The 24,401-nt window shown below is 39.9% G+C and overlaps 1 protein-coding gene across 2 annotated transcripts in view; it reads left to right on the top strand.

Annotated features, from left to right (window-relative positions):
• Positions 1-20,778, top strand: part of mmp16 (matrix metallopeptidase 16) — a 96,723-nt gene extending 75,945 nt beyond the window's left edge. The window contains exons 8-11 of one of the 2 annotated variants that reach the window (XM_015391257.1): positions 8,457-8,595; positions 13,070-13,220; positions 13,400-13,515; positions 18,763-20,778. In XM_015391257.1, coding sequence (XP_015246743.1) covers positions 8,457-8,595; positions 13,070-13,220; positions 13,400-13,515; positions 18,763-19,097 — 741 coding nt within the window. In that variant the 3' untranslated portion in view covers positions 19,098-20,778. The remainder of the gene's footprint in view (positions 1-8,456; positions 8,596-13,069; positions 13,221-13,399; positions 13,516-18,762) is intronic. The other variant, XM_015391258.1, reaches the window with a different exon arrangement.
• The last annotated feature ends 3,623 nt before the right edge of the window (positions 20,779-24,401 follow it).

The following is a 24,401-nucleotide window of genomic DNA, read 5'->3' as shown; positions in this document are numbered from 1 at the left end:
TTTACACGAGGAGTGTTAATCTGAACCTACAGGCTGCCGGTCACGCCTGTGTAGGCGCTAGTTTTATAGCTGCCCATTTTTCTTTGAAGAGAGGTGGCACGGGGTCAGAGAGGGTTTCCAGGTGACGGGCTGGATTCGGTGTCACCAAGCGATGTCCCATTAAAACTACAAAGTTTCCTGCTTTATCGCTACGGTTCCTCAGGTTTCAACTCCCAATGAACTCCCAAGCCATATGGTTTCCCACCGGAATCTAGAACACACATTCATCCATATGCATGGATTCAGACACGACTTGCGCTTTTCTCCCCGGCATTAATTGCTACCAGCTCTCTGCAGCTGCTCTGCAGATGTGTTGGACCGTGGCACGCCGGCTGACTGCAACCACACACATAGAGTTTCCAGAAGTCTATCGGGGTTTCTTTTTTTTTTTTTTTTTAGCTATAGAATTTGGTTATAGACTCTCAGACATTATTATTAAAATTTGGATTTTAGGGTTTATGGCTCACTGATATCTTGTCAGTTTATAGCTGTAGAAAATCCTTAAGGGGATTTGGGGATTTAGGTCAAACATTTGCATCAGTAAAAGATGTCAAAACAATATAGTATATAGTATACAATATAGTATTTATTTATTATTTTTTTTATATTCTTTGACCTAATTATCCCTTTAAACTTAGCTATTCTCTCTGCATAAAATATTCTAGTAAATAATCAGTGGCTATTTGGTGGATGACAGTTTCCCTCCTTGCCCAGGTAACCTCTGCTCTCAGTAATCAGCAGCTCGTCATTTTCTGATGAAAAGTTGGGAGCTGGAAGGTAATACAAAGATTTGATCTGGATTTGAAAGAGATGTTTCAGACATAAGTTTTATCGAATCAGACAAAAACCCAGAAACTATAAAACATCAGTGCCGAGTCAGGATTATTTCAGGGGTAATCCAACACATTATGATCCATCTAAGCCAATTTTCTGTGTTAAAATAGAAGGTTATAAAATCTTCAGTTGCCTACATAGTGGCTTTTTTTTGGTCCTTTATGTAATGATTACAGAAGTAGCATATTGAGATATAAGAAGAGATGTACTGATGGGTCGATGGCGATTTCCTTTGTTCTTTATTGTCTGATATGTTAATTAAATTTTTGTCCATGTTTTAGATTTTCTAAGAACTGTAACACCAACAAAACATTTATTTGGTGTAGAATCTTCTTTTATACAATAATAAAATATATATAAAAGTAAAAAAGAAATGATGCTTCAGGTTCCTTAATTGTGTTAAAACTCAATATAACAAAAATTCTGGAAATTCTGACATTATTGCCAAAATACATCCTTAAAAGATATATTTTTCATAAAATTTCAAACAAACTGCCATATTTTTTTCTTGTATGTTTGTATATATTTAAGTAAAGTCATATAGTGCTGTTTGTGCACAAACACAAAATTTGAGTTGCCCTTATTAAAGTATGTTCGCACCGAAAATGGATTTGCATCTGAGCGAAGGATTCATATGTTAGCTTTGTCGAGGCTGGATCTGAGGCAGAGTGAAGCTGAGCGAGGCGAAATTGGAGAATTATGGCAGGCGATCGCTGCCTTATCTGCGAATGAAATTTAAAAATCAGAACTTTTTTTACATTTGTGTGGCGAAATCGAGTCAGGTAATAGATGTGGCTTTGAGCTACAGTGAAGGAGCACAGCAGAGAGGAGCTTTTTGATTAAATATAGAAGATAGAGGAAATAATGTCGACAAAGGAAGAATTGGGAATGCTGTAAAGAGAATTAAACTTGGCTTTTAAAAAAATAATCTAGCCCTAGAAGGACTATTTCGTTGTTTTACCTCCGGCGCAAACGGTGCCTTCTTTCCCCATCTCCCGCAGCAGTGTGTCGCAGCGAGCTTGGCACAGTTTTGACGCAGTTATTTTTGATTTATGCCCAATTTTGAAGCGTGGTCTGTGCTATGTTATTTCATGCCACAACCGAAGAGGGACAATCACAAACTAGCTGGGATTGTCCGTGTCCATGTGTTGGTTTGACGAGCTTGTTCGCTGTCTACAACCCCTTATCCAACGCTGGAACACACACAGTTCAATCGTGAGTGTTCCCGAGAAACTGGCTGAGTGTTGCAAATCAACAAACCATCGTGCAGAGCTACAAACTAGTGTCATGTACGGCATCTGGGATGGTTTCCGAGGTGTGCCAGGCGTTGTGTACGGCACTACAGCCAGAGTTTCTGCCATTGGGTACCTAACAGGGAATACACATAGTGTAGAGCGGAAGTAGAATTGACCAATCAGAGGCCTCCTTTCTCTCCTCCCTGTGATGCTATCTGCGGCACCGTCTGCGGTCACCTACAGTTCGCTCTGCCTTCTCTCCCCACTCTAGTGGTCTGATTCCCCAGGGGGAATTCTCTGATCTTCTGCTGCGGTTCCTTAGTTTCAGAGGGTGACAGATGGCTGTTCTGGTATTGATTTCCCGTTGCTCCTGTCTGAGCTCCAGAATCCTGTCTCACCTAATCCCTGTTTTCTGGGTGACCCAGTGCGGGACAACAGCAGGGCCCGAAACTGTGTCATGGATGCACTGGCTGTCACTGAAAGCCTTTAGGTAAATCAATTTTTTTTTTTTTGTGAATCTTTAACTTTTCTTATCTTTTTACTCCTCCACTGTTAGGTGTTAGCTTGCTTTCAACCAACTAAAAAACCTGGGAAATGCTGGTTCTGTAGCACCAATTAGTTTTAACGCCACAGTGACACTGAACGCCTCAGCAGGCCTGGTGTCTCCCTCAGAGAGACACAGCAAAGTTTCACAGATCCCCTCCTCACCTGCTGATAGGTTGATGTAGGTGAGCTGCAAAAGGCTTGGAAAATAAACGCCCTACTTTTAGCAGCTAGGAGATGATAGCTGTTGTAATATACGTGCAAGATCCGATGCACATTGTAATCACTCTGTGCTGCTTCTTCTGCTGCTGCTAAGATAAACCAGCAGAGACTTGGGAGCCTTGGATGCCCTTGAAGCTATTGTTTAATATTTTTGCCAATTTTTTAAAAGACCCGCCTTCTCAACTTTAAAGCCCATTTCTACTCGTGCACGCTCCTTTTTAAAGTTGCTGTTCTCATAGCTCATACAAGCTTACTTTGTCTGAACATTCAGTACAACCCCTAAATCCCTCAATCACTATATAGAGCGGTGACAGCTGTGACTGCAAATCCCATAATGCTTTGCGAGGAGAGCTACCGCACAAAGCATTCCGGGATATGTCTGCCTCTTCTGAGGACTCTCTTTTCTTCTCATACACATTATAGACACTTTTTCTGTTACGACCCTCGGCCATTTTCAAAGAACTGTGGTGAGAAAGGTGAGCTTCAATGACTGTCTGAAATACGCCTGAAAGTGCGAATCCTCAGGAAAAGATAGCTAACGGAGCAAGCACATAGGACGGCCTTACGTCAACATATCACCAGAGTGATTGACAATTAGGAGGGCCACTTATTTAGATGATCACCCTGAAATAAAATATTGTCCTCTATACATTTAAGGCACCTAGTTCAAACTCAACTCAGATTAAGCTCCCTCTTCACCGTCAGTCCTATACAGCGACCGCATCACTGGGTAATGACCGAAAGGACAAGATCGCGAATACAAGCGGCCGAAATGAGTTTCCTTCGCAGGGTGGCTGGGCACACTCTTAGAGATCAGGTGAGGAGCTCAGTTACCTGGGAGGAGCTTGGAGTAGAGTCATTGCTCCTCCACGTCGAAAGGAGCCAGCTGAGGTGGCTCGGGCATCTTTTTCGGATGCCTCCTGGTCGCCTCCCTCAGGAGGTGTTCCAGGCATGTCCCATTGGAAGGAGGCCTCGTGGAAGGCCCTAGACACACTGGTGGGACTATGTCTCTGAGCTGGCCGGGTGTCGCCTTGGGGGTAAGTCTGGGCATCTTTGCTTAGACTGCTGCCTCCGCGACCCGGCCCCGGATAAGAGCAAGAAAATGTCTGGATGGATGAAACAATTAGCTTATACTTGAGACCAGATCAGGACATACTATATATTTTTATCAGTCCTTTTATAAGGACAACTTTAGAGCAGGGGATTGTGGGAGGCCAGTGGGTCCCTGGCAGCTTATGACTGCTGATGTCAAAGACATGCTTTGACTCCCGCATCCAATAATGAGAACACAGTAGACACTTCTTAAGAGTAAATTTCAGAGAAAATCTTGCTCCAGTGGCTGAATTCATTTATATGATTACACAGCTAGTAGCTGATTTACTTATTTGCATCTTTTTTCAGCTTGTGCCAGCACATCTAATCTATAAACCATCAGGGCTCTCTTAGATCATTTTTTAATCTGCGCTTGAATGCCAAAATATAAACACTCTCATCCACTTGAATGTTCTCTCTACTCTAAGCTGAGCTGTCTCTGAGGTGTAGCACATACAGAGGAAATCAGTGTTTGTGCTTTACGTAAATCAACTGATATCCAACTTTTTCATAATGTTTAATACTCTGTTAATTCTAACTTAACCTTCTGTACTTTTAGAATTAAAATGTTGGCTGCTGTGCAGTACTTAAGCTGCTGCTCTGCTTTCTGCATTCTGATTTTTAAGTATTGGTGGTTTCAACTCAGTTTAAAGCATAACAATGTGGGGTCAAATGGACTCAAAAAGATGTAATGACAATGAGAAGTTGCAGCAATTCGAGTTGCACCCGTTTTTGTTGCCCTGAAGCTATAAAAGCTAATGTGAAGAGGAAATGGTTTAGATCTTGGTTCTGTTTATTGTTTTGGCATATTTAATTATACTAATGTGTATTTATTTATGAAAGGCTCATGTTTTCTAAATAATAAAATTGTTGGAAATTCTTGATTTTAGCTTCACTCGAGTCAGACTTTTAGATATTTTTATAAACACAGATTTCTCTTTAATAACTATGAATTATTATCTTATTTCATCCCATCTCTGTCTAGGGTCTTGTTTTATACTCAGGTTTAAGTAGCAGCACTTAAATATTTTTTTTTTACTCTTACAAACTTAGTCATCCAAAAGTAGAAAGTTGTCATCCAAGAAATTATTCAAAAAAAGTACTTGGAACAAAATTGCTTCTTAATTTAGTTGTTTTAGAACATTAGTGAAATACAAATATGTGATTTAACTGTTAGAATTATATAATTAGCTATATGCAAATGATGGTGTTTTAAAATATTTAATAAAATAAACAATCATAATTACAAATGAGCAAATTTGGACAGATGAAAAACACCAAAAAATTTACTAAAGAAAACAACTAGTTGTAGCCCTACTTTGAGGCTGCCAACATGTTCAATCCACTATGCTGGATGGGCTGTATCAATCAATCAATCAATCAATTACGTAGATTCCAACACAGTGTAGGAATTGCTGTTTTCTTGGTTTCCTCTTTTTTTACATTAACGTCTCATAGATTAGGAAATTAGATCACCAAGTGTTACTATAAGTGCAAATGTTCATTGCAATCACAGATCGGAGAAGCATTGGATTTTTGAGTTTGAGTATCTCATTCTATACAATAATGCCCTGTGCCTTATTGATTTTGACTTTCTGCGGTCTGATTTCTTTCTACAGTTTCTTCTTAGTTTTTTCTTGTTGATGAACAGAATTAGTTAACAGAACTCACAGTGAGATACAGGACGTGGAGAAAACCCTTCTCTGCACTGTTCTGCAAAACAGACAACATGAACTCAGCTTTGAAATGTATTATTTTACTGTCAAGCGACTGCAGAACCCTTTTCCTGCAAAAGATGTGTGCTCGGTTGAGCTTTATTTTCAGAGAGGGAGTGTGCCTTTTCTACAGTCAGAGGCATTCAAAGGGGTTAGATTTCTTAGTTTGAACTGTTTTCAATTACTGGTCAGACCTCGCACAGAGGAACGCGCTGCACTGTTGAAATCTATAGAGACAGCAGGTATAGGGAGAAGGAGGAGGATAGGAGAGATCGGCAGACAAAAGGGAAACGAAGAAGAAAGAGGGGACAGAGTCCAGGGAGAGTAGAGTCCCAGTGAAACAATTGGATTAGACGGAGAGAGAAAGAGAGCCAGGTAAAGAGCATTTCATAAACAGTCAGTTTAGCTTTGACTGTGAAAGAGGCAGGATGGGAGGACGAGTTGCTCCTCTCCTGCTCCACACCCCTCACCGTGTATGAGGTCAGACGGTTTGGGCCGAGCACATTCAGGAGTTGCAACTGCCTCTTCACTGCCAAAGGCTGAGACATCTCGCTGGGCTCTAATGGCTTCTGCACATGGGTCTCCCCCCGGCGTCTTCTGTCATCAGGTTTCACCCAACATCAAAAGGACACACCTTCCACTTGGCCACTCTCAGCTCCCACCCAAAGGAAATCAAGCCCTCGGTTTCTCATAAAGCTCCCTGGCTATCGCCTTTTTCCCCTCCCATCGATACTTGATTGTTTTTCCAGTGTGTTCCTCAACTTCTGCATGTGTAGGAGAGACTTCCCAGGAAACCTGAGAAGGTGTGTCTTTGAGGCATAACAGTTGTCAAAGCAGCAGCCAGAAAGGAAGAAATTAATGCCAACTAGGTTATAGTACACAGAATCACAACGATTTTTTTTTTTTTGACTCTCGCTATGCATGCGGTGCTATGCTAGCTTTAATAGACTCTTAAAAATGAGAGATTCTTCTCTACTTCCTGTATGAAGTTCAACCTGCCAGCTCCATACGCATTATTTGAAAGCAACAGATTCATATATGCAATATAGCACAAGCTGGTTGTTTCAGGTTATGGCTTTCTTCTTATAGGTAATACTCAGAATAATTGCTACTTCTAAATTCGCTAATTGGGTGAAGTAGCATTAAAATGGCACAGTATTTTTATTGGATCAAGCTGAAGCACCATGCTTTTGCTGTCTTATTCAGAGCTGTTAAAATTGGCCACAGATATGAAGATAAATACCTTAAGGTTGACACCCCGTCTCTGCGTCTGAGACTTTTGAAGTAAGACGGGAAACAGGTTTTTTTGAGTTGCTGGTTTGATGCGCCATGAAGTCTGCTTGCAAAGACGGCAGTCAGACAGACTAAAAACACTCAGTTGAAATAAGTGTTAAAGGAGTATCCTTTAAGTTTGCCATACCTCACAGAAAGAGAAAACAGGATGACAGAGAAGATCCAAACAATTTATAAACAACGGCAGCTAATTACGCCGAAATAAGGACCTGCTTCAGAGAAACACATTTTTTAAGGAATCTGGGCTGCAGCTGGACATCTTTAGTTTATGATGATGTAACGAACAGTGAAAATACTAAATAGGGATTATCTTTAATTTGTTGGTTAAAACACAACTACAAAACGTTTATTCTACTCAAAAAAAGGAGCTTTTCAAATCACAGAGGGGTGTATTTTCATCACATTACATTTAACAAGAGTAAGACACTGACTTTCTCTTTCCAAGATGACAGTAATCTGTTTGGAGAGAAGAGAAAGGTGCAGCTTGCATGCAGTTCCGCACATGCAAGTAGAAGTAAAATCTTTTCCACACTACAGTAACATTAAAGTCCTGCCACAAAGGGCTTTGGAAATGCAGGCTTTCAAGGTCATGAAAACAAGGAAACCCTGGAGTGAAGTATCTACAGAGGATATTAGTGCAAAGGAAAATCAAACTGGAACTGCAATTGCAATATTGATTTTTAGAACGATTTGCAGCTAAATCGTTCAGCCATGCTGTTACTTTAGATTTCGGCAAATGGTTTTAAATCTTGGAAATCTTTACTCTATTTGGGATAATTCAAAATAAACATAATTTCTCATCTTCTGTCATCAGATCTATTGCAACCATTTTAAAAATTATGGCTATATTCAGCTATATGCACTTGAATACACTTCGTATTAGACCAATTGTGCATTATTCTCTGAAGAACTATCATAATCTATTGCTGTCTGGCCTGGAAAACTATGACAACTATGAAAACTGTTGGAACTAAACCATAAGGAAAACTAGTAGAGGATACTTGTTAGAGTTATACAGCATTAGAAACATTCCTTTAAATTAGATGATAGGCATATTATAGAAGATTACTTTAAATCATGGGGTTATCAAACTGGGGCCAAAATGTCCCAGAGGGACTAAATTGATGCAGGATGGGATCAAAATGCCTTGTGGCAGAGGGTTTCCGTTTGTACAGAGAAAGCTGCATAGGAAGCAACAAAACCAGTAAAATATGAAATATTAGGGGGAAATGTGTTTGGTGGTCCTGGTTTACATACAAATCCCTTTTTAACACAAACAACCCAGTGATAGTCTCAGAAATATTTGATGTTTCTTTGCTTTTTTGCTCTTAAAGGTCAGTAGCCAGTTAAGTCTGATTTAACAGCCAGAAATAGACAGAATCTGTAAGTTTTTTACCTTGTCTAGCTTCAAAAAGAAAAGGTAACATTCCTAATAAAATGTCTTAAATGTTTTCTAACATCAACATCTTGTTTTCCGTCACAGGACCACTGGGTTTGGAGGATGAGAGACAACTCTGTGTTGCCGGGATTCCCCATGCTCATCAACGTGTTCTGGAAGGGGCTCCCGTCGAAGATAGACGCCGTCTATGAGAACAGCGAGGGCAAGTTTGTCTTCTTCAAAGGTAAGACATGGTTAAACAGCAGCACTCATCGCTGCCTTCATCATGTAGCTTTGCACAGTTCTTCTCCATCGGGAAGCGATCGTCAGAAAGCTTTTCATGTTAAACCTCAATGCAGATATTGTGTTTGTTGCCATGCTTTGTACAATCTCTCTTTTGTCTTGTTTAGCCTCAGCAAACTTTACCTCCAGATCTGTTTACGTGGGAGTGCTGTACTCTTTCACAAGCTTATACACCCATATTTCTTCTGATATCCTGCATCTTTGAGTGCTTATATTTACGAGAAGGGAATCATTTTACTTGCTCACTCAAAAGGCTCCTTTGATCATATCTGTTTAGGATTTTATTGTAATTCTGGGAAAGACTAAAATAATGTTTTACTCAGAATATCCCAGCCTATCCAGCTGATCTGATTTAAATAATCCATATATTTTGGTGTTGCTTGTGACAATATATACTGAGCGTAAATCATCTTCTGTAGCTAAATATTCCTCTTATGGACTGCTTTAGGAAATCACTGTTAATTCTGAGACGTTTTACTGCAAGCTATGTTTTAATGATGCATGAAATTAGCTTTTTTTTTTTTTTTTTTTTTTTTTTTTTTGGGGTTTTTTTTTTTTTTTTTTTTTTTTTTAGGGTTTTTTTTTTTTTTTTTTACATATTCAAATGTAGACCAAGCAGTAAAAAGCTTTGAAGCCAATTATATCAAGAGCCAAGAAGACACTTGAAAGAGACGTCAAACAAACTTGGAAGTCTATGTATTTGCTCACACTTCAGAGAAGAGAGGGGAACAGATACAGAGAAAGAGGGAGGAAAAAAAGAAGGCTGGTATGATGCAAGGAGAGGCAGGCAAGCCATGAAAGTGTGCTGGGATAAAAACTACAAATCCTCTCTCAAAGCCATTTCTATTTTCAACCCCAAACAATTCCTGGAAATGCAGACGGCAGCTCCTGTGTGCCACGAGCCCAGCAACTTGGATTTCACTGCCTTTCCCTTCACTCTGCCTACTACCCAGGCTGGGTGGATTTAGAAAATCCATATTAACAGAATATCGTTTCTCATTAAATCTCAAACAGCAGATTTGCCAGAAGGTCTTATTCTGTCTGTCCACATTTTGGAGAAGCCACCAAAGAAAAAATGAGTCAGGAAGGTTGGTCAGAGAGTAGAGTGCAGTACTGCACTGTCTGCCTCATACTAACCAGCTACTTCAAGTATCCTCTGACAACTCCTATTGAATACATATATCTCTTCAGATTCACACTTTAGAGTCCCTGGTAACAACCTAGCAACCGTGGCAAACCCTGCCCAGCAATCAGCATGCATTAAAAAAGGTTTCCTGCATAATTTTTATTTTTCATTTTATTATTATGAAAATACACTTTGGCCTCAATCGTGATCAATGATTTGATTAGTTTTTTTTGTCATAGCCGTATATAGGTCTACATTGTAAAACTTCTCGCGATCGACTGAAACTCCGCCCTCAATCGACCTGTAGACCGCGATGGACTGGTTGGCTACCCCTGACCTAGATCGTCACCAGAGAACATTCTCAATAGCAAGTGAAAGTGGCCCCAGACTCCCCCGCAGAGACTAGGACACACATAGTGGTAACCAGACCCCAAGATATCTAACAGAACCCATGACTACAGTGACCTATAAAGGATGTAACTCAAATAAAGTCAAGTCGATCCATCCATCCATTATCTGACACGCTTGTCCCAATTGGGGTAGCGAGGGGTGCTGGTGCCTATCTCTAGCTGTCAATGGGCGAGAGGCGGGGTACACCCTGGACAGGTCGCCAGTCCATCGCAGGGCAACACACAGAGACAAACAGGACAAACAACCATTCAGCACACACTCAGACCTAAGGAGAATCTAGAGAAGAAAATTAACCTAACAGTTTTTGGACTGCGGGAGGAAGCCGGAGTACCCAGAGAGAACCCACGCATGCTCAGGGAGAACATGCAAACTCCATGCAGAAAGACCCTGGGCCAGGAATTTAACCCGGAACCTTCTTGCTGCAGTGCTACCCACTGCGCCACTGAGCAGCCCCAAGTGATGCTGTAAATAAACTCAAGTGATGCTGTGGATAGACAAGAGCCTCTGCACATCTGCAAGGATACTGTAAGTGGGTGTCAACTGTGGAAGGTTGGATGTTTTATAATGTTGTCATTATAAAACAAGAAGTTTGTGGTTGAGATTTGACCAAAAATATAAAGTATTCAAAACTTTATAGGATAACTCAACTACATATCGCCCTCTCTATACAATGCTAAGTTCAAGCAGCGTGAATTAGTCACAGCACTTCAGCTTAGGTCTGAGCAAAACCAACATCAAAGCATCCCTCACAGCTCGAAGGATGAATCCAGACTTTAATGAGCAGGTTGATTCAGCTCTGCTTTCATTAAATAAGATATTCAAACTAAGGAGTGAAGCCATGTTTTACTTTAAATTGATTGAGAAGGAGAATCCAGCATGTTTAGAGTGAGTATTCGAATCAGCTTAAACTCACTGCTTTTTGGGGACTTGGAGACTGGATTAATCCAAGGTGTGGTGTATTAGTGTCAGAGGAAGTGTGACCCACAATAAGAGGAGTGTGAGAAAAACATAAAAGAAGAGGAATTTCCTTTCTAATTGGAGTCTATCCTTCCCTGTTAATATTCAACCAACACCCTGAACTACAGTTCCACCCTCTTTTCCATCTAAACTCTGTTAGTGCAGATGTAGATTTTTCAGGATTTATCTACATTTTTGTGGACTTTATAATGGCAAAGAGAAGCTAAGAACATGGCCAAGATTTTACCCGATTTTCTTTTTCACTCATTTCCTGTGTTTGTTAAAGAATGGTGTTCAGGGCCTCTTTCTGCTGAGCTTGCAAGAGTTTAGGATGGTCTCACAGACTTGCAGGTGTTTATTTAGAAACCAGGGAGGAATAAAGATGCAATAAACTCAGTTAGCACTCTCATATTTTACTTTGAGAATGCTAACTAAGCACTCTCAAAGTATGGTTTTTAGTTTTCATTGGCAAGGAAATGCTATGGCTTGAAATGTTAATCAAACTGTAAAATAACAAATGAAAATCCTCACTTAGATCTGTATGTAAACAACTGTTCAGCTGTCAAAAGCTTGCATTTCAACCTGATTACTCCTCAAAAAGCAGGGTAAAGTGAAACGTGAAAAAGAGACAAAAACATTCCTTTTGTATTATTTTGAACCAGAGATGAAACAAAACTATGCCGAAAAAGACATAAATATGTAAAAATCTAAGATAAGATCTTAGTTATGCTCCCAATTTGACAGGAAAGTGCTTTGCCTTCGTCATCCCACCTTTTGACTTTTTTTGTTTTGCTCTTGAAACGTCCACCTCCCCTCTAGCTTGTCTTCCTGGCCCTCCCTTCCACTCCTCCAGTGATACAGAAATGCATTTCCTGGGGTCACAGTGTGTCAAAAATGTGCTTTTTAACCCAATTACTGCACAGGAAGGAGACATTGAAAGCAGAGAACAGAAGCTACTCAAGCACAATTGTTGGGTTGTAAAAAGAACTGAGACATTCATTTGGGTCCAATGGCTGGAAACTACCTAAAAGATGTGTCTGGTTCATCATCAGCTTCTTCTCTAATGTGATTTTGTTGTTTCTTTTTAGTTCTGATGACTTGTGAATAGTTCAATTTGCAAGCATTAATCAGGTTATCTGTCAGAATTTTTTTTTTAATTAAGCTTTTTATATTTTCGCTTTGAAAAATAAGATGAATCACAGGTTGAACATTAAAGGAGAGCCAGTCAATTAAAGATCCACATCAACATTTAAAATATCACGTGACATTTTATTTACTTCTAATAGTTCTTTTATGGAAAGAACCTTAAAAAAAATATTTATGTGATTTTTTTTTTCTTTTTTAAACATGAAGTTTAATGGTTTTTATTATTTCTTATTTGATTGTAGAAGCTGAGAATTAATACAAACTCAGAGTAACATATGAAGAAATGCTTTGATAAAGAAATGGCCTACAATGGTGGACGGTGGAATTGACAGCTATCAGGCACTTATTGAAGGGATGCTATTCCACAAAATGTCATTGCTGGAAAAAAAGTGTTTGTTTACAGCTTTATCCTTGCATATTATTGACGAGTTGGGTGGAAGGACATCCTACAGGAATATAACCACAGCTTTGACAGGACTACGAACAAAGCTATTTTATTTAAGGTTCACATGCTCTCAGAATATCACACTGAACTTTGTCTAATGCAGAGAAGCTCTGAAGATGGCTAAGACAGTTTTTCCTAAAATTATTGTCCTGTTTCAAAATAGAGAAAAAACCCAGATCCAAAAGAGTTAAACAAAGCAGCAGGTTATTGCCTAATGTTTGTGAGGGAGCTTTCTTTGCTCTTGGCTAAAGTTCTGTTGCTGTATGGTGATCTTCTGCCTTTCTGCCTTGTTTTAATTATTCATTCGCTCTTTTTGTTCTTGTGATGCAGGAAAGCAGTACTGGGTATACAAGGACACAAAGTTGGAGCCTGACTACCCAAGGGACATCACCCATTTCAGCCACGGCATGCCGTCACAGAGCATCGAGACTGCAGTGTGGTGGGAGGACGTGGCCAAGACCTATTTCTTTAAAGGAGACAGGTAAGGACCATTGGAGGTGAAGATTTAAAATATTTAAAACTGGATTTAAAATGAACTCATATGGAATAAACCTTAAACTAACTTTTTTTTTTACATTATAACATCTATTGTCAATAGAAACTGCACATTTGGGGACTTCTGCTTTGTCGTCCAATGGCTCATCATTTGTTTTTGTTAAGGTACTGGCGCTACAATGAGGACAAGAGAACGATGGACCCTGGCTATCCAAAACCCATCTCAGTGTGGAAAGGGGTCCCTGCATCACCACAGGGGGCCTTCGTTGACAAAGTCCATGGTACGATCTGTCCAGTCCAATACTGTTTGGTGGCAATAAAAACCCCAGTCATGTGTTGGGTGGCATTGATTTTAGCAAATCACTTGCACATGTTGTGTGGGAGCTAAACCAGGCTTGAATTGATTGAAATTTGCCCCAGATATCTGCTGGTATTTAGCTGGTGGCATACTTCCATATAACATCAATAGAGATAGACGCTGTTTGCACATCGCAAACAGTTTAACATGCGTTTATCCACAAAAAGCCTGCTTTGTTTGTTGATGTGGTGAAAGGAAATTGTTTCATAATCAGCCAGTGCTGCAGTAAGACCTAGTTGGAGCAAATATAGGAAAGTAAAAGCGACAAGATCCCCCGATGGGTTCCGGTTTAAGCCAGCTGGCCCTCTTCAGCGATGGGGAGGTGGATATTTTAACTCTTGCAAAAATCATCTATAGGCCGGTAAAAAGTAATAAGAAAAGGGAAAAGCTTTTGCCTTTGGACATGGCCAGGTGGGTTTGGTGTATGGTGCTGGCAGCAGCACAGTTGGAAAGAGCAAAGCAGGTGGTGCTGAAAGCTCGCCCATCTGCGCCGAGGATCTGCCGCCAGATCGGTAGCCGGGTGTGTGTCCTAGCTAGGTCATGGAGCAGGTATCTATCGGAGCGTGAAGGATGGATTCACATCCAACAGGGTTATACGTGTCTATGCTTTTTTTTTTTCTTTTTTTTTTTTAGATATATTAGCTCGTCTGGCTGATTTTGGATGCCATGTGTCAAGCATCACGTTCACAGGGTTGACCCAGATATGCATAATGTCTATCAAAGAGCTAATGGTAACATGAGAGAAATACTGTAGCAGCCTTTTAGGGCTTAAGGGTATTGTTGACCTAGCTGTATTCAAAGTAGTTTTGGCCCGATTATATGGATGAATACTAATCTATGTACATTAACATTAGATGCACTAGTAGAGAGGTATGCAAATCCACACGAAAAATCTATTTAAACATTTATACAACAACATTGAAATCAACTTATAACATTTTATCATTCATCTCTGCAGAGGTAACAAGTTATTCATTTTATCCAGGTGTGTTGGTGAAGCATCTAAAGACTGCAATAAATTACCTCTTAAGGGCATTAAAAATACATTTTTAGAGATTTAACATAAAGTTTAATATTTTAATTTGGCTTCATGTTGATTAGACAATATTTTTTATTATTTTTGAGAAAAACATAGAAATGCATTATTTTTCTGTTCACGGATAAATTAAAGGTTTCAGAAACTAAAAACTGGGGTCTCTGGTGGGAGACGGTAGATCTGCTGTTTTTCTTAAGGTGGTCCTTATGATTAAATATTTTGAGTATTATTGGTAAATGTAATTTCAGACATTGAAATGCTTTTATAAATTATTTAAAGAACCCTTTGGTGAAGAAATTATGGGTTTAGATGTTTTCAGACCCACTATATAGAAACATTGAAATCAGCCTTAAGTATAGCATCAAAAATAAGCTGTGCTACTTGATTTAATAATGGTAATGACAACTTGTTAACCTGTATATGATATTCTCAAAGCTTCCAAAAAGTCTGAATCTAGTTTGCATTTAAGTTTCCAAAAAACAAGGTAATATTTCCTCAGACAAAGTAATTTTCGCACCAGTCTGATTGCATTTCACTCTTAAATTTGACTTGGAAGTGTTGCTAAGCAGTGGGAGTGTTGGCGTAGTGGTTAAAGCGCTTGTGCTCTGAGAAAATTTCAAGTACCCGGTTCGATCCCCACAGCCTCCACTCTGGGTCACTGAGCAAGACCCTTAACCCCACACTGCTCAGGGCGCCGCACAATGGCATCCCACTGCTCCCCAATGGGATCGGTTAAATGCAGAGAGTTCATTTTGTTTCACTGTATTTGTGACTGACCCAACCCGGTGACGGTAGCCGTGGCTCCTTGCTGAAGGATGCTAAGGATACCGTCACCGGGTCAGTTTTGGTTGCTCTGTCTCCGGCTAGTTCCGGACCAGCCCTGGAGCTGATGGCTTGGTTCGAATGCCCGGTCCAGTCAGCAGGATCCAAATCGAAGATTTTGAAAGTTCTTTTCAGTAAAATGCTTAGAGCAAATGACCGGCTAAGCATCAAACTTTGCAGGGATCTTCTGATACACAAAAAATAATCCATGCCTGTCGAGTCTTCAGATCCTTGGGAAGACTGAACATTTTCCCCTTTCTCTGTGCAACCTGGCATTTACGCCCGTGGTTCTGGCTCATTTGCAATAGAGAAACTGCCTGCTTTGTAATTCTTGTAGAAGTAAACCCAAATGTAGGCTAAACAGCTAAATTGGTGCCTTTATTCAAGTTCCCAGGCCAGTTAACCAGTGGGCTGGTCTGTATGTCAATTTCAGGGCGTGACAAAAGCACAGGCCAGAACCAAATACGGCAACATCCCCGAATTGACGTCAACTCAGAGCTTCGTTTGAATTCACCCATTTTATGGTGGAAGTTTAGAGTTGTGACATTTGCAGAGAAAGGTGTCGATGGGGTTTGAACTTCTCTGTACGTCCATTTCACCCACTGTTCTATCGTTATTCATCTATTAAAATTGAAAACTCGGCTTTGCATTCTATCCCTTTAAGTTCACAGTTCCCGAGCGTTCCATACATGATGTTGGGTTTGGTTTAAAGTCAAACAGTAACTCTGGTTAATCATTTGGCTCCTGAAACAAAAAGTTTGGAGCTCCAGTTTTGGCAGTTTTTATAACAGTGCTAGCATATTTTATCTTGAATGTTAGACATTTTTCCAGTTAAATAAAATATGTCCCATGTTATATCTGCAGCTCTTCCTCTTCTTTGCAGCGTTTGATCATTTCATCTTGCTCTGAGATGAATCTTTAAAAAGCTCACCCCGTGCTTCTTCACTCCTTCACCGGGAACATCTCCATCTAACAAGTGATTAAATAACCCCGGCCCTCCCCTCTTTGAAATTTAGGACATTTCTCTTCTCATTTTCCGCAAGAAGATGTGTGTATGAATAATAAATGACCAGGCACAAAGTGTAAAAGAGACCAGAGAGAACGAGGAGAACTTCAAGTTTCAGTCATGCTTTGGGGCTCAGCTTTAATAAACAGCATGATAGCTTTTCAGGGACTTGGTAGATGAAGCATAGTTTAATGTCAACCCAAAATAAACAACCTTTTATCAATGTGTAAATATCTAACAGAAGCACTTATAGTATGCATAGACATTTTATGTGCTGTTGTGTGATTCATCTTGTGGGTTCTGGCCCCTGGTTGGCTGTGTATTAGCATTTATGACCAAAATAATAAACCCTGGCAGTAAGAGCTCTTCAGAGAGCAACATAACTGAAAGACAAATAACAGATTAAGAGCAGAACAGTGCCCAACTTTTTAGAAACTGCATTAAATATGTGTTTTTTTTACCATTAAAGAATCAACTCATTCAAAACTTTTTTCATGTTTTTTTCCCCTCTGAGTTGTAAGACTAGAGATGCCCCTAATTGATCTGCTGACAATTTAATTTTCCCTTTTTTTTTGAAAAGCCTGACATGCTGATTGAGATTTTTAGCCAATTCTGATTTCTCTTTAAGAATATTTTACAGCTTTTCTGGCCTCCCTGACTTGCTAGTCATTAATTATAAATATTGTTGGTGGATTAAACATCGCTTCTCTCTGTGAAGGAGCATTCGGTTTAAAGCACGGTTATTCTAGGTAAAAAAAGCAAAGACTTGTACCTTATGGAGTTAAAATTTTAAATGTGTTTAGCATCTTATAGCATCATAAGTGAAATATCGATGCATTCCCAGTAGACTGTCGATTTTTATAAGGCTATCAACAAATATAGGATATTCTTTGACTAAATATCACTCCTTATTAAAGCCTAAATTAACCCGACATAAAAACACAGTTTCTCTTTTGGTGTCATTTATGTCTTGCGTTTGTTTTCAAATTTACAGATAAATAAAATTGCTCACTATAAGTCCTCTTTCTATAGTTATAACTTTACTACCACGACCTTTAGGCCCTTTGATGTCTTTCAAAGATTAAAAAACAATCAGACTTTTTTTTTTTTCAAATTGTCCAGTGATAATAAGCTGATAATGTATTGATTTGGTCAGGTTAAGATTTCCAGTCATGTTTGATAAAATGTCGTCATTTGTTGATGAGTGAAATTCCACACAAAAAAAGTCCACTTGAGTTTTCTCGGATCTGAGATATATTTACTAATGTCTAATATTAGGGGTGTAAATCACACCCATCATGGCGATTCGATTCAGTATCGATTTTCTGACCCAACGATTCGATTATTTTCAATTCTCAAGAATACACCAGGATACAATTCGATTTGATTAATTGGTTCTTTTTCTTTTTTTTACACCTTACAGGCTAGACAATGTTTCAAATTTGAAATAAATCAATGAAAGCTGTAATATTGTTATGCATTTTTTTTAGCAGAAGTAGAAAAGTTGCACTCCACCTATTCCTAATAAAACCTCATTCACTGAAAAATAATCATCCCCCTGCGTTATAGATTCCGAAAGGCTTTGCATCAAAAAATCAGTCCAATAAGTGCAATTCAATACCTCGGCTCCAGACGTCCCCGCCCCCTCCACAGACACTCCATTGCACCTCTCCCAGATTGTAACTGACCGCAGACAGTGCCACAGACAGGAGGCCAGCTTGGTTTGTTTTTATGACCGAAATTGCGGAAACAACTCGTGAAGTTTGACCCGCTAGAAGAGCGAGGTGCGCGAGAACGCTGGGGACCTTTTTCCACCTGGATCTCCGCTCTTTTTGGCCCTCATGTCCCTCCGTCGTCGGTCTAAACTCGCCCCCACTTCCTCACCGCCTCGGCCGTATCTAGACCCCCAGCGTGTAGCTCAGACCACGCTGCAATATTGAGCATAAATCAAAAATGTCTCTGTCAAGCTTACTGCAACACACTGCTGTAAGAGTATAACCTGAAAGCAAGGTAGGAGGGCAAAATAGGTTTAGCGCCACCGCAGCACGGGAGGAGAATTACATCCAGGAGCAAATTGATAAAAATAGACCGGAGGGAAAAAAAAACATGAATCGATACTCTTGCAGACGTTTCGATGCAATGGATCGTTGGCAGTTGGATCGATGCATCAATACAAAACTATTATTATTTACACCCCTACTTAATATGTATTGTCAGCCAAATGGTCTGTTTGATGAAACCTCAAAATACATGTAAGATGTATATTTGGTCATGTTCCACTCATAGTTTTTCCTTTGTCCAATCAGGTTTTACCTACTTCTATAAAGGAAAGGACTATTGGAAGTTCAACAACCAGTTGCTACGAGTGGAGCCGGGATACCCGCGCTCGTTCGTCAAGGACTTCATGGGCTGCGACCGGATGCCCAGGGACCCCAGACGCCCACCTGCTGACGATGGCAACTCGGACGTGGTGATCGAGTTGGACGACGAGCCCAGCACGGTGAAGGCCATAGCCATCGTCATCCCATGCGTCCTCGCACTTTGCCTGCTGGTGCTGGTCTACACTGTGGTGCAGTTCAAAAGGAAGGGCACGCCGCGCCACATACTGTACTGCAAACGCTCCATGCAGGAATGGGTCTGAGCCGTTCAGTGACTAAAAGGAGCCGGGCAAGATGAGACGCTGACGGGGGAAAGAAAAAATAAAACAAAACGGGACAACAGCCGTCACTTTTCCAGGAGGACAGCTGATTCTGGAGCGCTTTATAAAAAAACCACAGCCATGCCTCCTCCTGTCTGCTGTTCTGAATCTTTTGGTCAGACCTGCAGAAACAGCCAGACGTTCTGACTGTGATTCAGAAGATCCCGGAACTGAACACTGACTCTGTTAGCCCCCGGCCTTTTTAACTACACGGGAGCAGAAGGGATCTTTGCCGGAACGGACCTTTGGTCCCAGACAAAAAAGAAAAAGAAAAAAAGGCGGAAAAAAGAAAAAAAAGCACGAGGGTCAGCATCACTTTGTATCTTGGAAACTTGACTTCCTAACCCCTTCGTTTTTATTTTTCTGCCCAATCTGCTTTCGGTCAAATGGAGTTGGACTTTTAGGGGAATACACACTTTTTTCCGTGGGACACTGTATTGTCATTTCGCATATCAGGTTTTATAGACAGTAATTTCTATTCTTTTGATGGTCCTCCCAATGCCCCCCCCGCTCCTGTCTACAACCATATCACCTTGTTACCAGTCATCAAACGCCTCCCTTTATTTTAGGTTTTTAACTAGTTGTTTATGGAAAAATATTTAACCTACGAATGGAAGTCCTCAGCCGTCCCTTTAAGAAACTCCTGAGACCAAACTAAACCAAAAAAAGTTTCTTTTTTTTTCCAAAGAGGATCACAGTTTCCAGTTTTATGTCATTTTTATTTCTGTTCTTCTTTCGGTTAATTCTTTCCCTTCTCTGGATCTTTGCAGCGATTAAGAGTCGGGGAGCTCTGACTGTTGTGGCAGTCTGTTTGAGACACAGGGGCCAAATTATTCTGCAATATTTTAACTCGCCTTAAATATAAAGCATACAACTTGAGCTTGGTTTTACTGTTCCTTAGTTTTATCTCTTTCTTGTCTGTTATTTTTATTTGTGTATTGCTTTTTTTTCTGTTTGTTTGTAAAGAAGCTAAAATAAGTGCTTCTAGTGATTGGTATTTTCTGGATTTTATTACACTACGCAGAATAATCAGCACTGGTTTGCTGATCCATTCTGGATACAATATACAGTAGGTTCGGCCTGTATTGCGAGTAATGTATTGTATTGTCGGAAGGTTCTGGAGTAAAGCCACTATTTCCGTGTGTTAAGATATTTGTTACTGTCACTTTTCTTTTGATTTTCTTTTTTTTATTTCTACCATGCGACAGAAACAGGCTGATGGCAGTCTGGGTCTCTCTGAATTTGTCTTTTGCTCATTCCCTACGGTTTGATGAAGTGTTTCTTTCTAAATGGTTGTTCTGTGAGGTCATCTGTGAACAGAAACATTTCTTTTTAAAAGTTGACTGCCTTGCTTGAGAGAGCGCAGAGTTCCCAGAATGCTTTTTTGTCTTGCAGCGTAGGACCGACAAAGCGAGACAAGTCAAGATCAGTGCCTGTGTCAACGTGCATGCAAGCATTTACTGTACAAACAGCCGGTTCTGCTCTACGTGGCTTCAGAACCTCTCTTTGAAGGAACTTTTCTCTTGAAAATGCTGTTATTTTTGTACCTTTTCAGTGTGTCCTAATTCCCATACCTTCCCCTTTTCTAGGTACAATGATATCAAAAGTAAAAAAAAAAAAAAAACAATTATTCAAGTGGTACCTTTTGGGATTTATTCAGGAAATCAAACGATCGGCAAGTCAAATTAGCCTGGACCGTCCGCCGGTAGGCGGGCTGGGTCCTTGCAGTCTTTGAATGTGTGTCCGTTTTCATGCTCACATTCTGGTTTTCCTTTTGTTTTGTTTTTTTCTAGTCCAGATGGATGTCTCACCATGGTTTTCTTTGTGTAAGACTGTGAGACATCTAGAACAAAAGAAAACATGTCCTGACTGAATGAATAAAACTGATCAATATTCAATGAGAACCTGGTTTCAATCTCTTTGTTCTTCTTTGGACTAATGTTTAAGGGCATTTAACAAGCTAACAGGTGAGTACTTGTCATGATATGAAACATCAGTTGAAGAGCTTAAGCCAAGACAAATCTAAAAAGAGTTTTGAGAAGATTTAAAACAGGGTTATAAGAAAGTAATAAGAACGACTAAACAGGAAACTTTCCAAAATATGGCCGACCACATGAGGATGACATGATCTGAGAAGCTAAATACATACAAGGACTAGATACTGTGGTTAATGTTGACAGACACAGAGCTGAAATAAAACGGTGCCCGTCATAGTATATTTATGTGCTAGCGTGACCACGTGGAAATCAATTCCTCCATTTTCTGTCCCACTTATCTTTGGGTCATGAGGGCTGTTGGTGCCTATCTCCAGCTGTCTACGGGCGAGAGGCAGGGTCCACCCTGGACAGGTCACCAGTCCATCGCAGGGCAACACAGAGACAACCATTCACGCACACACTCACACCTAAGGAGAATTTAGAGAAGCCAATTAACCTAACGGTCATGCTTTTGGACTGTGGGAGGAAGCTGGAGTACCCAAAGGGAACCCACACATGCTCAGGGAGAATATGCAAACTCCATGCAGAAAGATCCCAGGTTGGGAATCGAAACCGGAACCTTCATGCTGCAAGGCAACAGTGCTTCCCACTGCAGCACCGTGCAGCCCCCAATAGAAATACAGATCTTGAACTGAGGATACAAGGCTAATCTTTACTTAATTTTTAGGTTTTGCAGTTTGAAATAAAACATACTGAACATTGCAAAAACGATTCAAAAATAAATAAAAAATTGTTTAAATGAAGTGTATTTAACCTTTATTTGAGCCGGTAAATAAGATTATTTGCCAATGCAATTACCGTAGTTTTTCTACTCTTAAATTAAGATATTTAGATAATATGCACTTGAAATAAGACAATGCAATTTTTTTCTTGTCATGATAAATGTAAATTGACTTGTTCCATTGGCAACGTCTCTCACTTAGCTCTTCAATTCATGAACAAATGCACACTTTTTAAGAAAAAAATGGCTTATTGAGATTTAAATTTTTTGTTGTGAACAAAGATAGGAGGTGTAATGAACCAAGCTATTTCCATTTGCCTCTGGTCTACATCTGTCATCTACTAGCCACCTTCTGAACACAAAGAGGTAGCCTTGGATTAAAAGTTAACATAAAGTTTGTTTGTTTTTTTATTCTTTAAAATACCTTCATATATTAAGGTCGAGACATTGAGGTTAGGACCTTTGTTTTTGGTGTACTGTACAGTATTGAAGATATGCAAGTTAGATTTCCTTGGCTCAAGTAAATTTGCATGCCTAGTAACCCTGGCCTTCATCTCTGGAGGTTTAAAGAGAAGCTTGGGGATTCAAGTTTACCTAAAATTGACTAAAGATTTCTTTGTATATTATCGTACGGTTCTAAAAGTGGAACTAAAATCAGCAGATTAGACGTTATCAAAAACTGGAAGTTGTTTTATACAGAGAAAACATCCTTCCATCAAACTTCATAATAATCGATGGCTCTATTCCCAGCACAGTGGTAAAGGGTTGTAGCCTTGTGAGTGAAAAACACTGTAGATGCACAAATAACAGGAGTATACAGCTTTTTTCACTTAAATATGTAATAAAATCCTTGTTTTATTTGAAACCTGACAGCGATCCTGTTTTTCCCCTGCCCTCCCTCAGCCTGGGCACACTGTAAATAAAGGCTATTGGCTTGAACCGCCGTGTATACTCTGGACTCCAGAGATTAACTTCAGCCGCCGCAGCAAAGGAAAATAAAAAGCAGAGTTTGATTCAGAGAATTGTGTTGGCGTGAGCTATGTGAGTTCAGCGGTCCCCTTGTAGTGTGGCGCTGCATTTTATTTTGGGCAGCATAATAAAAAAAAGAAAGGAAATCCACGCTGTAGATCGATGTACGATCCCGGCGGTGCAGCCCTGGCATTTATTGTGGACTGAATGAGAAACAGGAGCTGCAGAATGTTTATTCTAGCTTTTCTGGGACACATTTGACATACAGTTAGTGACAACGCAGTGGGTGAGGTCAAGCTGCAGTTTACTGACTGCGGTGCTTGTGTGTATGGTGGAAATGCACTCGTAGGGATAGCATTTGATTGGTTCTCATCACAGCATTGTTCAGCAGCAGAATTGATTCTGCTTTCACACATATTATGTGCTTAGCTATGTTTAGATCACTGCGTTTTTTAGAGGCTTTTCCTCATTGTGTGTGTTCTCCCTCCGATGCTGTAAACAGAGCCTACAGTGGGTGTTCAAGCACCTCATGGCGTTCCTCCTGTTTTTGCTGCTGAGCTCACTTTCTTTATGTAGCAATGCATCCTATTGGAAAGACTTTTCTGTGTTTAAAAGCAGAATAATAGTGTTTTACAATAAAAGGAAAGTTTTAGAATAATTTTCTTTTTTATTTAAACTTAATATGTTAAGTTTTTTTTTTTGTAACATGAGGTTACAAGGACATGGAGGCTGGGGTAAACCCTCTGCCCCCAGCAGTCTCTTCTGCCTTTGGCAGCGGTGCTAAACCAACCAGCATTAGCAAATGTTCTCTCTCTTTTTTCTTTTTCTTTTTTTTCTTACAGTGCTTCTATTTTCGTAAACATTCTCCTCCTCTTCCTGCTGTCGTTGGCTCAGACTCTGAATGATTAACACGGGACCATAAGGCGTGTATTTTCATTTAACCTGAGTCTTTCTGAATCTCAGCTAAATAAACCTGCATTGAAGGGAGCTTCATCAAAACCCAGCATCCCTAAGCCACATTATCACCACCGAACATATTTGATGTGTTTCTTTGATCACTGTGCAATTCGGATGGCTTCAAAGACTGTGTTTGTGCCGTGCCATGTCAGTTGTCTTAAACCATAAACTGAAAAGCACACATATGCATTCAAGAAACTGTCCAAATGATAAAAAATATATATTAACGAAAGTTTAAAATGGCTAAATATAGTTTAAAAATCTCTAAATAGTGAACCTTAGTTCTGCTGATAAAAATCATTGTATTATTGCAGTTGAACACATTGTGAAGGTTGATACTGGGGCAAAAAATCACCTTTCTTGAAGGGCAATGATCTTGAACATACAGCTAGAAATCAATGGCAGAGGTTTATATCAACAAAGTGCATATACTGATGGTCTAGTTAAAGCCCACACCTAAATTAAAATGAGAAGCTGGGACAAGAGCTGTATATACATATATATACACTCACCGGCCACTTTATTAGGTACACCTGTCCAACTGCTCGTTAACACTTAATTTCTAAGCAGCCAATCACATGGCGGCAAACTCAGTGCATTTAG

The sequence above is a fragment of the Cyprinodon variegatus genome, unplaced genomic scaffold (assembly GCF_000732505.1).
Source record: "Cyprinodon variegatus isolate N-32 unplaced genomic scaffold, C_variegatus-1.0 Scaffold533, whole genome shotgun sequence".
Classification (NCBI taxonomy): Eukaryota; Metazoa; Chordata; class Actinopteri; order Cyprinodontiformes; family Cyprinodontidae; genus Cyprinodon; species Cyprinodon variegatus.
Note: the sequence above shows the minus strand (reverse complement) of the source record. Positions and strands in the feature narration are given on the sequence as shown.